This window comes from Balaenoptera physalus (genome assembly GCF_965194825.1).
Source record: "Balaenoptera physalus genome assembly, chromosome: 4".
Classification (NCBI taxonomy): Eukaryota; Metazoa; Chordata; class Mammalia; order Artiodactyla; family Balaenopteridae; genus Balaenoptera; species Balaenoptera physalus.
In genome coordinates, this window is record NC_138891.1 from 115,202,408 (window position 1) to 115,215,802 (window position 13,395).

Consider the following 13,395-nt stretch of genomic DNA (forward strand, 5'->3'; position numbering starts at 1 on the left):
CTATACCTTATGTAAGTTTATGAATCAATGAGAAAAAAAGGAATTTGGGATTTGTAATTTATTCTAGAGGCTTTTTTTTTTTTTGGATGCATTTACTGTTACTAACATTGTTGTTCTTTTCTGTCTCATTTAGTTCAGCCCAAAGAAGGTCTTTTAATAACTGACACTGACCATATGTGATTTGCAGAAGCTTACATTTACATATTCACAACCACATACAGAATTAATCACAGGCACTTTGAAGAATCTAAAAAGAGTCCTTCATTATGGTGTTGGAAGTGAGTTCAAGGATAAGCTAATTGAAGCTAAACTGTAAATTAGAAAAGATTCTGGCGTAGCCAAAAGTACTTGAGCCTGAAATTCAGCAGATCTGAATTCTTGCTCCAGTTCACTCTAATTAGTTGTGTGACTTTGGTCAAATTATTTAACATTTCTTCAGTCAATTTCCTTATCTGGATGATGAAGGAGTTGTACAAAAGCATTTCTAACCCCAGCTGTAGAGTTCAGTGAGACTCTCTTGTGAATTTAATGTGAAAGAACGTTTCCTCTATCCATGTGTTGAAAGCATGGGTCCCCTGACCTCATGAGGATATTTACCATGTTTGCTTTGCTATGTCAAACTGATAGGCCCTTGTCAACTCATCCAGGTGAGCCTGCAGCATGGGCTGCATCTCTTCCCGTGGGGAGGGAGTTAGAGTTGCAGTGGACTGCTGTCCAAAGGAAATAGCAGGGGAAGAAGCCACGCCTCGGACAGGAGGTGTTGGGACACGATCATCATCTTCTTCGAGTTCATCTTCCATACCCTGGTGTAAATAAGTTTGTACTGGTAATGGTGGGCACCAGCTATCACTGTCATAGCTGAAATTAAATGAGGAAAAAAAGCACATTAACACAGGCACACACACACACACACACACACACACACACACACACACACACAAATTACACTGGCAATGAATGGCAACCACAATGGCATCTAAAATGTTCTCCCAGTTTATTTCCTCCTGATTTCCGGTTGTTGGCACTATTATAGTAAATCACCTGGCTGTTATCTAATTTCTAATCATAAGTACATCAGTTATCTCAAGATCTCAATTTATTCTTAAAAGATCTTATTAGCTAATTGTTACCCTGACAGTTACAAAAGGCAATAACTTCCCAATAAAGTTACTCACGTGGAAAAACCAAATTGCCAATTAAAGACAATTAATGAATTTAGTGCTTGTAGATTTAACTACTTTCTTCTCTTGTTCATCCTTGTGCACCAACAGAATATGCCAATATTCATCTAAGAAGTGTTTGATAATTTTATTTACTCTTATTCTAGATCTATGCCAACCTTTCATTCCATATGACATGTCAATCATTAAGACTTTGTGCTACAAAATGTATTCAATAGTCTTTCAACTGTCTTAATTTTCTTGATTTTTTTCATTAGAAACTGATGTCTCCTTGTATCTCAACATCTCAAATCTATAGAAACAGAAGTTTAAAACCTGATCCTATAAAATATATATTAAAAAGAAAAATAATTTTAAAAACAGCATGTTTTAGGGATTCTGGTTAGGGAACATAGAAAATTAATCCAAAATGTTTTAATTGTGACACAAAATCAGTAGCATTTTTATTTACACCTTCTCTGTAGTGCTATTATTTTCTTAAATCAAATAGATCCCAATGTACTTTTAAAAGGAGACTTAAGGATAAGATAAGCAGTATTATTAGATGTAATTGTCCTATAAATTCAACCTCTTAAATATCCCCCAAGTCTTTATTCTACACTTCACCTCTACTCCCAGGATCACAGATCAATCTCCTTCTGATGTGAACCAGCCCATTAGCTTCCCTAGTCTCTTGGAATGTCATCATCATCCCTTCTATATCTTCCACAGGCAATCGGATTATATTTCTAAAATCTTCATTCACATCACACCTATGCTTAAATTATTAGTGATATTGCTAATGTAAGAAAAAGTTCAAACCCATTAGCAAGGACTAAAAGATCCTTCCCCATCTCATCAGCCTATTATTCTAGCTTAATTTCCCATTATTTCCCCAACACCAGCCTACTCTATGTTTTTTTTAATCTCTGGGTCTGTATATGACTACTCTCAAATCATGTGACTGTGAGCTTCTGCTTCTCCTTCAAGGTTCAAGTCAAATGTCCTCAGTTTTGTGAGCCTTCTCTGCTCCCACCATATGGAACTGATTACAACTCCATAATACTTATACGGTGCACTCCCCATGTTATACTGGAATTATGTATCTCACGTCTCTTTTTCCCCACTATTCTATGAGATCCTTAACTCGAGAACTCTGTAATTCTCCACTTTGCATTTCCAGCACCTATTACAGTATCTAGCATATACAAGGTTTTTTTTTAAAGAAACTGAAAATAGAACGAATATCACAAATATATAAATCTAGTCTTGATGTCCTTTACAAAACACTAATTTGTAAATGTCCAGATGATTCTTGAATAGTTTTACTTGAGTGTCTTTCCACTTATCCTGTTTAAAAATGAATTTGTCAAAAAGCTATACATGGATATTTATAGCAGCTTTGTTTATAATTATTGAAACTTCGAAGCAACAAAGATGTCTTTCAGTAGGTGAATGAGTAAATAACTCGTGGCGTATCCAGATAATGGAATATTATTCAGTGCTAAAAAGAAATGCACTATCAAGCCATGATAAGACATGGAGGAATCTTAAACGCATATTACCCAAGTGAAAGAAGCCAACCTGAAAAGGCTACATACTGTATGATTCCAACTACATGACATTTTGGAAAAGGCAAAACTATGAAGACAGTAAAAAGATCAGTGGTTGCCAGAGGTTAAGGGAAGGGAGGGATGAACAGACTGAGAACAGAGGGTTTTTACAACAGTGAAACTACTCTGGATGATACTACAATGGTGGATACATGTCATTATACACTCATCCAATTTTTCTTTGTACATCTGCACACAGAATGTACGACACCAAGATTGAACCCTAAAGTAAACCATGAATGTTGGGTGATAATTATGTGGCAATGTAGTTTCATCAGTTTAACAAATGTACCATTCTGGTGGGAGATGTTGATAGTGACAGAGGCTATGCATGTGTGGAGGCATGGGAAATTGGGAAATTACGTATTTTTTTTGCTCAGTTTTGCTGTTAACCTAAAACAGATCTAAAAAAATAAAGTCTATTTAAAACTCCTGAATTTATCATCCTTTGATTTGACAATCATGTGTCAGGTAACTGGATCTTTTTATAGAGCATAAAATCCAGTGGGGCAGACTGATATGAAGCAAATAATCAAAGATACCAGGTATTATAGGAATAAAGCAGGGAGGTTGAAATTAGTTTGGGGCTTGGGTGAGGCTCTGCCGACCACTGGAAAAGGGGATATTCTAGGTAACACATGAGGGGGCCCAGAGGAAGAGAAAACATAAAGTATTTGAAGAACTCAGCTTTCTAACTGGTAAGAGCTGGCAAATAAAGAAGGTTGGTTATAGATGAGGCAGGAGAGGTGACTATGTGCTAGATCATGAAGGGCTTCATCAGCCCCAAGAAAGAGTTTGGAATTTTGCCTGTGGGTGATGGATAGTCAGAGGTTGTATACAGAGTGTGATGACATCTTTGGCTGTTCAATTTTCATATCTTGTTGAGGGTACCTGAATAATCTTCTACCTCAATGAGTTGCAAACTGAAGACTTTGTTTCAGAAGCTCTGTATAATCTGATAGGAATATCTCTTCTGAAATGTCTTTTACATTTTAGTATCAGGCACACTTTAGTGTGTTACAAATAACCACTTTTATATACTAGAAAATATCAACGGTTAAACTTGTATTCCCATTTCTTGACTATATAAGTACGAGTATGACCCGAAAAAAGATATTGCTCTAAAACGATGGCATTTTTAATGTTTTTTATGTTGGAGATCACAGTTAGATTTCATTCGAAGATAAGAGTCTGTGGTGTAAAAGGTTCATAAACCACTATCCCAGTTGGATTTATTGCTTTTAATTTTCCCCATCTTCTAATCAATCTTGCACATCACTTACACTTTCTGTCTATGAAAACATCAGAACTCTTGGAATAAAACATTCACTTCACTTTTACTCTGTTCTGTCCATTAAATGTGTCAAAGCCTCAACCTACCTTTTCAGATGTTTTCTCCAGTTTCTCAACAAGAATCTCCTGCTCAAAAGAAATTGGTTTGTTTCCTCCTTTCTTCGTACTTTTCCATCTTGGTGCATTAGTTTAAAGAATTCAACTTATTTCAAATAAGCTAGACTCCTCCAATTTCACCTAGCTTACTCTTACAAATCCTTCAAGTTACAAGCTAAATCCCATATCTTTTATAAAGATTTCCCTGATGAGGCCAAGTAGCACTGACATATTACTCTTCTGAACTTGCACTGATAATATTTTTGCACATTTACTTGAAAAATGATTATACACTATCTTCTGCCATTTCCAATGTTGACTTCTGTAACTGTTGTCCAGTTTATTTTAGTATTTAACCTTTCACATGTTAATAGTATTTTTTCCTCAAGTGGATTTAAGCTACATTAACATAATGACATTGAACTATTCCTGTTTGGCCACATCTGACGTAATACCTTAAAAATAGTACGTGATGATAAGCATATTTATTGATTTGAAATGAAAACTCACAAACTGCTTCATTATTAAGAATGCTTAGGTTTCTTTTCTTAACTTACTTAACTTTAAATGCTATATTATTAAGTCAAACAAAAATATGTATAAGTAGCATAATTTTTTTTAAAAAACTGCCCATTTTCAATATGGAATATGCATCTTGTTATACTTCATCAATAGTTTAAATTTATTTCATAAAACTTGTTACAAAATAGCACAATTTTATTCTATAAACTAGTATATGTACTTTCCTTGCTTACATAGACTATTGTCAGGGATGTCTTGCCTTTGAACAAAGAAAGAACATTTATATATTCAATCTTTCAAATGGAAGTAGGCAATTATCTCCTAAAATTTCCCTACTTCATAAGTAGTAAACTATTCTTACTTCAAATAATTTAAAGGGAACACACACATGGAATGAAAATACATACAGAACATATGAAAAGGAGTAAGTAATGGTACATCTATCATGTGTTAAGGTAACATAAAAAATTGTAATTAGTTTTACTCAACTCATTTTTTTTATTATTCAAACACCATCAGGCAAAGGAGAGTCTACCATATAAATATGAGTTTTAACATTATACAATTACATTGCATAATGTACTAAATGACTAAAGAAATATTCTATTTGCTATTCCATTTAACTAGAATGGGTGTTTATCATCAATTCTTCCAAGTCTTTTCTACAAAGATAATCTGGAACAGAAGTGAGCAAACTCTGTCCCCCTGTGGAACATAAGCAGAACTAAGAAAAATCCACGGATTCATCTCAGTCGTTTGTGCAAGAAGTGGAAAATAGAGAGGGGGGGATAAAAGAAAGTCTAGGCGAAGAACATGAGAGAACAGGTTAAAGAAATTTGGGATATGGTGCAAATCATACGATGGGGAGAACTGTGCATCACCTCTGAGGTATTCATGTCTTAATTCATTCCAGAACAACAGATACTTAGGTTTTGTGCAGTTTCTGAAGAAGGGCAAGAAAGTAATAGATGACTCTATGAATGTTATGAAAAGCATAGTTCTGGTTTTAGCGTTTCCTTCATATTTACAGATGTATATCTTATTTGAGTGATGAAAATTCAACTTTTTCTTGTAGTAACCTAAAAAAGACTACGAAAATGATTCTAAAACCAATCCAAAGGTCTTTCGGCCAACCTTTCCTAGAGAAGCTTTTGTTCTTTGACTTTTACTGTCAGTGAAATATGAGGCATCATATTATCTGTCTTGCCTGGTGAATAATGAGCAGATGACAAATCAATGTTGCATGTGAACTAACTTGTGAAAGGCCAGATACAAACACCAAACTACTAATAAAAATACAATAAAGTTCAACAACCACGAAAGCCTGCCAATTTCTAATTGCAATAGCAAAACAAAGCATTAGTTTTCTATTGAATTACTACTGAATTCTTCCTAGCATCATATGATTACATTAAAATACATTATATTTATAGCTAAGAACAAACATTTTGATACATTTTTGTCTAGCTGAGAGAGGCATATTGATGAGAGAGAACATTTACCATTGTTGATATAGTACTGAATTAACAAATCATTGTCTATTAGGACAATGATTTGATAACTTTTGATATTTAGTATTGTGGGGGAAAAATGGCTCAAGAAAGGCTAAGAAAGAAAATTGATGATATCTAAGCTCTTAGAAACAATATTAAACATTGTAATAAAAAGCAAAAGACAATCTTTTCAAGATTGTGATTATTCTGGGCTAGATACATTTCTAAAATCTATCCCTCTCTCTCCATCCTGCTGCCATTGCCTTATTTTATTCTCTTATCATTTTCATGGTATTGGCCATTCTGCTGCAATATCCCATACATTATCTACCTGCCTTAGCCTCATGTCCTCCAATCCATCTTCTATACCCAAAGATCAGAATTCCTATAAGACATACAAGACTTCACAACTGGCCTCATGACACCTTCTCAAATTATCTTCTATCCTGTCCATGTTTCAAGCTCAACAAACCTCATGTGGCAGAAAGATATAGACAAGCAACTAGAATGCAATGTGATGAGTATTACAATAGAGAAGTAAGTTTAAGGAATAATGACAAATAAAGGAAAGGTAAGTAACCTTAACTAGAATAGGGTGGGGTTTCAAAGGAAGAGTAGGAAGTACTAAAGGAAAACTAATGGGACTATTCCTTTTTTTCCTCATCTTTCATTTTATTTCTATTTTTTGCCTTTAGCTAGGAAAATTTCTCTCCACCTGCATGGCAAATAGTGACATTAGTAACATTTTGTTGTACTCATTGGTTAGAAATCTATTCTGATGTGGAGATTACTTTATGTTAGGGATTACTTCTCATTACCTTTGTCCTTTTTGCTTCTGGCTCAAAGCTTGGCACCCAATAGACACCCAACTCTGGGTACTATTATTTGTGAATAAGTGATTCAAGATTCACCTCAAAACTCAACTTCTATAGGCTTGCCCCAGCCTTATCTGGCATACATGGTTATCCCTTTCTGTATGCAAGTTATTATTTTGTGCATATTGCTTAGCTAGGGCTCGCCATACAAAACTGTGTGTGTGTGTGTGTGTGTGTGTGTGTGCGGTTTCTGGTCTCTACCTCTGAATTCTGTGAGTTTCCTAAATCAGGGATCAGATCCTCCTTATTAATTGTGTTTTTGTTTCTTTCATCTCTTTTGCTTTCCTTTCTGGCACTGGGCTTAACAGTTCTTATGTACTTAAAAAAAAAAAGTATGTTGAATAAGTTCTCTATTATGATATACCAAAACAACAAAAACAAAATCTACATATCACCATAAGAAGTACAATTGCTGAATCCTTGTTTGTTAGAAATAAAAATTATTAAAAGCAGGTGACTTCTAAAGTTTTTTGTTGTTTATATTTCAAGAAAACTTTAAATTTGCATAAGTTTCAAATCAAGGCATATAAACAATTCTATAAAAGCTCAAAGTTAATATCATGAATAGCAGAGTATAAATATAGAAAATATTAAAAAATCTTTTTTCAGTATTATAAGGTTTTCACATTAGAAAATACAAAAATATTAATAAGATAACAAGAGATGGACAAAGTCATCGTCATCTCAAATCTACTAATCAAGATTCCAAGTTACCTACAATATTTACGTTATCTGAGTTCAAGACTTTATGTTTATAAATGTTTAACAACACTACTTTTCTCTCCCCAGTTTACAAGTTCTATTTTCTTATTTTCTAATTACGGCCTTTAAAATGCATTTTTCTAAGCCCTGTAATAATATCTTCTTGTGAAATACACACCTCTGTTCCCTGCTTCCCTGCCTAGGAATTGTGTGACACTAACATATTTTATTATTGATATGTATTACATAAGATCATGGGCAAAGTTTTGTTTTTAAAAAAGTCAGAGAAAGAAGGTATGCTTTTAACTTCCTATTTCAGATGTGAACGTTTTAACAAAAGTACAATAAAAATGACATGCATATATATGGGAACTACAATCTCAAAAAGCAAATGAAGCCCTTTGGAGGGAAAGAAAGATATAGAGAAAAAATATGGAGTTATGCTTATTTATATATATGCATGCCCATCTATCTATCTATCTGTGTACATAATGCATATATAGAGTATATGTGTATATATATTAGGTAACTGAAAGAAAAAGCAAATGGAATCTTTTTTCGGAAGCAAATGTGATAGAAAGTTCTAGTTAGGAAAATTAATCTGGAGACCTCAAAGACAGCAGTTATGTAAGAAAAAAGGAGATGGAGAAAAAATTATAAGCATGTGCATGTGATCTTTATGTAAAACAAGATAGGAAATAAAACCATTATTTAAATAAACTGAGATATTTTAATACCTAAATACTTCTAAATAAAGGAAAACTTGGAATAAAAAACTGCCTCTATTCTGCATTTTTCAGTTTCAGTCAAAAGCAATGGGTGACCTGGAAATTGTGAGGAAGACAGAGCACTTAGAATTATTAAAATAGAAAAAGAGACTATGTTTCTTCTGACTAGCTATTTTTTTTTTTTGGATTAAAAAATAAACAGTATCAATGTCTTTCTACTTCAAAATCAATTAACACTTTAACAGAGGAAAACAAACTAATTCTTGTGAGATGTTTGGGAAAGAATAAGGAAGCTGGTCACTTAATTTAAAACTCTTAAAGGAAATTTTCTAACTTAAAAGGTTTTGTTACAGAGTGTGCATTGGCTTGAACCTCCTTTATTGTTTGGATCCCTAAATTCCCATCAAAGCTGATGATTAAAGTCCTACCCACTGGCCAGATCCCTACAATTATCCCATTGTGATGGAGCTCAACAGTGGGCGCCCTGCTATGGCCAGACATCAAGTCATTAGAGAAATGCGAGGGATGATGAAGAAGGTTATTTTAATTTCCTTTTCAGCCCTTCTCAGGAGTGCCTCTTTAGTTCACAGAGCTCTGGGTTACTTGCTTTCAAACTAACAAGCAATATTATAAATGGAGGCTGCATTATCATGATTGCAGACAATCTAAGGCACTTGATGGCCAAGGATTCTACGTCCTCAATATGTGCTGTGTTGTATTTATCAGCTAAAAATATATAGATGGGGCAAACAATAAAAGAGGGGGGGAGCAATGAACAGGTTGGGAAGGCGGCAGGGAAAACAGGAAGATGGCACGGTATCAAGACGAAAATGCATAACAGAGAAAGGAGGATAGCCCTGGGCATTTTGCTGGTATATGAGATATTTTTACCCATTTTCTTGCAGTTCCACTGCATAGTGTTCCAGCTCTGTACCAGGAAGGGGCTGGACTGGGGGAGGAGGTAGCGGAACACTGGCCCAGGTTGATCCATTGTTTTTCTGTGCTTTAGAAGAGTTTTTATTTTTCTTCTTTTTTCCACCTTTCCCACCTGAAAATAATAATACATTTATTCAGACATAGTGAATATCACAAGAAACAGAGTATATCAGACAGGAAGATGTATTTATGTTTTCAAAACACCAGAATCAGTATGTTACAGCTGTTAAAAGCTATAAACAATGAAATGATATAATCAGAAAAACATTTTTATAAATCACTCAAAATGATATTGTTTCTTTCACAATGCATTAACTGCAGAGCTGAATAAACCAAAAACATGGCTGCGGTAGCAAAAGCTAATTTATTGATTTATTCACATTTGCTGCCTCCACATTTTCATTGTTAGATGAAATAATGGGCCATAACAAATTCTTTCAAATGTCAGATTTTAGTGCGTTTATAATGCTCTTTTGCATAATCTGTCTCAGTGGAAAATGCAGTATCTAAGGATACAGGCTAAACTTTTCCATTAGAATTTACTCAATTTAATTAATCCAGGAGAGTAACAGTTTTCTCTTAAAAGTAACTTATAAAAATCAATCAACTACAATCTGGAGGATACTTGTAAATCTTTCACAATGATATGTTTTATAGAATTTCTGACTAATGAATGGCACAATTATTTTTGCATATAGCGAGAGTAGTTCCCAGATGTCTAAGCATAACATTTCTTAAAATTCCAAATATGGGGAAATACATATACACACATATTTAAAAGATTACTGTAATGGAAATACAGTAATCAGTTTCAGTATTCTCATAATACAAATGAATTCATGCACAAAACATGAGCAGAAAGTAGGTTGGCAGCATATAAACCATATCTGGAATTACCAGAGCTTAATGAAATAGAGTTTAAAAAATATAAAAATATAAAAATATTTAAAAAAATATAAAAGTATAGCTTTATCATTTGTTCAATGCAGTACTTTTTACTCCGCCAAAAATAAGTACATCAAGTTTCTTCCTAAATGGACCACAGTTGGATGCAGAAATGTGTACTTCTTGAGCAGAATGACAAAAAATGTTTCAGGGGAACCTAAGTAACTTCTGTCACTCCCAGTACAGTCAATAGCTGTATTTCCAAAAAAAATGGTATTGACCCCTTGAACTACATCTTTCTGGAACTAAAAGTTACGAGCATCAAATATTTGTAGCACAGCTATCTAACAATAGAGATATCACTGAAGTTTGCCTCATCTGCTTTCTTCTACCAATTACTAACCTGCATCAGCCAATTCAGAAAATTATGGAACGTAATAATAACTTTGAGTTTCAGAAAGTGATGAAACTACTGAACTGGACATATACGCTATTGCCAATTATGGAATTATGTCTGCTTTCTAGGTAGTGTGCACATATACACACATATTTAAAAGAGCATCCCTGAAAACTGAGTGCTTTCACCTTTCCTTTCACTTTTTATTTTTGGCAGAAGAAGTATTAAGAGAAAGGAGAGAAGGTATCTTCTGCTTTGAGGATAAGAGCTGGATCTCTGGGTTTGAAAACTAGTTTCTCACCTAGTTGACAAGTTATTCATAGATATCACCTCAATTTCCATACATGTAAAAAAATATAAAGTTACTATTTTGGGGGGTTATTTTGAGTATTACAAGCGATAATGCATATAAAGGGCTCAGAATGTATAGAATGTTCAGTAAATGCCAGTCATTATCACACTCTCCTATATCCTCTATCTCAAAGCAAACTCAATTCTACCTGTTTCCAAAGCCATTCCCCACCCAACTCCTACCCCAATGAGGATCCCAGAAATAACCTGATTCTTAGAATAAAAATAATAAACCTGATTGAATTTAAGTCTGTAATTTTTGTGTTTAAGGTAGGTGAGCCTTAATTCTTTGTTTCCTGATCAAAACGATCATAAACAAGATTGTATCTTTCTCGGTAGTATCAGAACTATGTCTCAATACTTAAAAGAAGAATGGGTTGGGCGTGTGTTCTTCATAGCTTTTCCCTAGTTGTACCTCTTTTATCCCTTGTATATTTATATGTGTACTATGCTTTTTTCACTTTTTATAGCACTTTTAGAAATGTTATATGATCACCACCAGAACTGACACAAATAGGGAAGTTTTTACATCTCCATTTTATAGATGAGAAAATAGAGGTTCTTTCTGAGTTTGTGGTCCATATTCACACAGTAAGAGAACAAGCAATCTAGAATGCAGCAGCTTTACTGGAAATTACAATTTCTGCAGCTCTGAACCCAGCTCTGTTGAAACCCTTGTCCAAGGTCAGGAAAGCCATTATCAACTCTTCCAAACAACTTACTTAAAAATGTGCTGTGGAAGCAGAGATGATTCATAGGGGGAATTTGTGAGGGTTTTCCATACAATGTCTACTTTCCCCTCTTTGGGGGAAATTTCTGCTCTCTCATTGTGGGTACTTTTGGTAAGACTATCAATCAACGTGCTTTGTCTTCTCTAGAATGAGTTAAGAGGTGGGCTCTTAGCATAATAGGGGCATATGATATGAGCTGAGAAAATTAAATTCTCTATCTGAGATCTATATCTTGATCTAAGTGAACTCATTGTGTTGCTGTTTACTTGCAACCGAAGATCATCAAGCATTTTAAGGTGAGAACTGCCTGCATTATATTTTAGGGGAACATATTTTGATGACTTGCAAATATATCTGACCCATCCCTCTTCAACTGAAAATGTAAATATTTGGATTTATATTTACTTATGCTGAACAAATGATTTCTATGTAAAGATAATTATGAAAATAGCTCATTTTAAAATTAAACAGTCTATTTTTAAAAAATACTGGCATATAAAAAGATTTTGTTATTACTACTGGCACTGTGTTGTATATGCATGTTTATATATAAAGTTATGATTGCAGATAACTATTTTGAAAAAAATCTGAGTTTTATATTTTTTAATGGTTGGCTTTTTTAAGAGAAGTGCTAAGAACTTATGTATTTAATAAATTATAAGAGTGTTTCAAAAAGGGTGAGAAATTCATTCATATAACTCAGGAATGTCCAATTTTCTTTATTACTGTGATTATTTTAAATTTGTTTCATCACTGTGCACAAATTAAGAAAATCTTATAATATCAATATGATATGATCCAATATCCATAGGGCAGTTTGATCTTAAATCTAAGCTTTAGGAAACATACCTCTGATTATAAGCACAAAACAAACTCTAATATTAAACTCAATTTGACTAAACTAAGAAGAGAATAATCACGTCACTCTTACCTCCTAAAGAATGCTTTCTATCACCGATTTAAGTAATTTTGTATTCAAATGTAGATGAAGTAGTTAATATAATTCATATATATATATATAAATGTCACTCAGGAGATTAATGGATTCAAAAAAGCAGTAAGCACTATTGTGAATCATGTTCTGCTTACAATTACTCAAAAGATAACTTTTAAAACTCAGTGGTAATCAGGATATACAGAATATTTAATAAGGAATTCACAGAAGGTCTTAAACAATCCATGGCTTACAATATATAGATTTAAAATACATATATATATATATATATATATATATATATATATATATATATTGATTGACACTTTGCATACCTTGAATGAAATAAGCCTAGGATAAAATTAACTTTTTAATTATTCAGTACAATTATGGGATTCCTCATAAATAAATGACAGTACAAATGACATATAACGTTATTCAAAAAATTCCCCTATATTATTAAGCCAGTTTAAATTCATAACAGATGTTTAAAATTTTCTGCATTCTACAATGTATCTAATTCTACCAATAGGTAAGAAGAGCAAATGGCTCATTTTGGAGGGGAGAGAGAACATTAACATTTTCAGACTGAAAGGGTTCTATCTCTGAGGAAAAGTCATTTCGTAAATGTTAACCTAATGATGTAAAAGAATTAACTCTTTATGGCCTTGATGCCTCG

General features: G+C 33.5%; 1 protein-coding gene across 12 annotated transcripts in view; it reads right to left on the bottom strand.

The window, feature by feature from the left end:
* The window catches only part of ROBO2 (roundabout guidance receptor 2), a 1,245,885-nt gene that overhangs the window by 29,612 nt on the left and 1,202,878 nt on the right, over positions 1–13,395 (bottom strand). For all 12 annotated transcript variants that reach the window (XM_082460293.1, XM_082460300.1, XM_082460302.1 and 9 more), the window contains exons 22-23: positions 9,374–9,530; positions 598–858 (exon numbers count right to left, since the gene is read on the bottom strand). In XM_082460293.1, the coding sequence (XP_082316419.1) occupies positions 598–858; positions 9,374–9,530 (418 nt within the window). The remainder of the gene's footprint in view (positions 1–597; positions 859–9,373; positions 9,531–13,395) is intronic.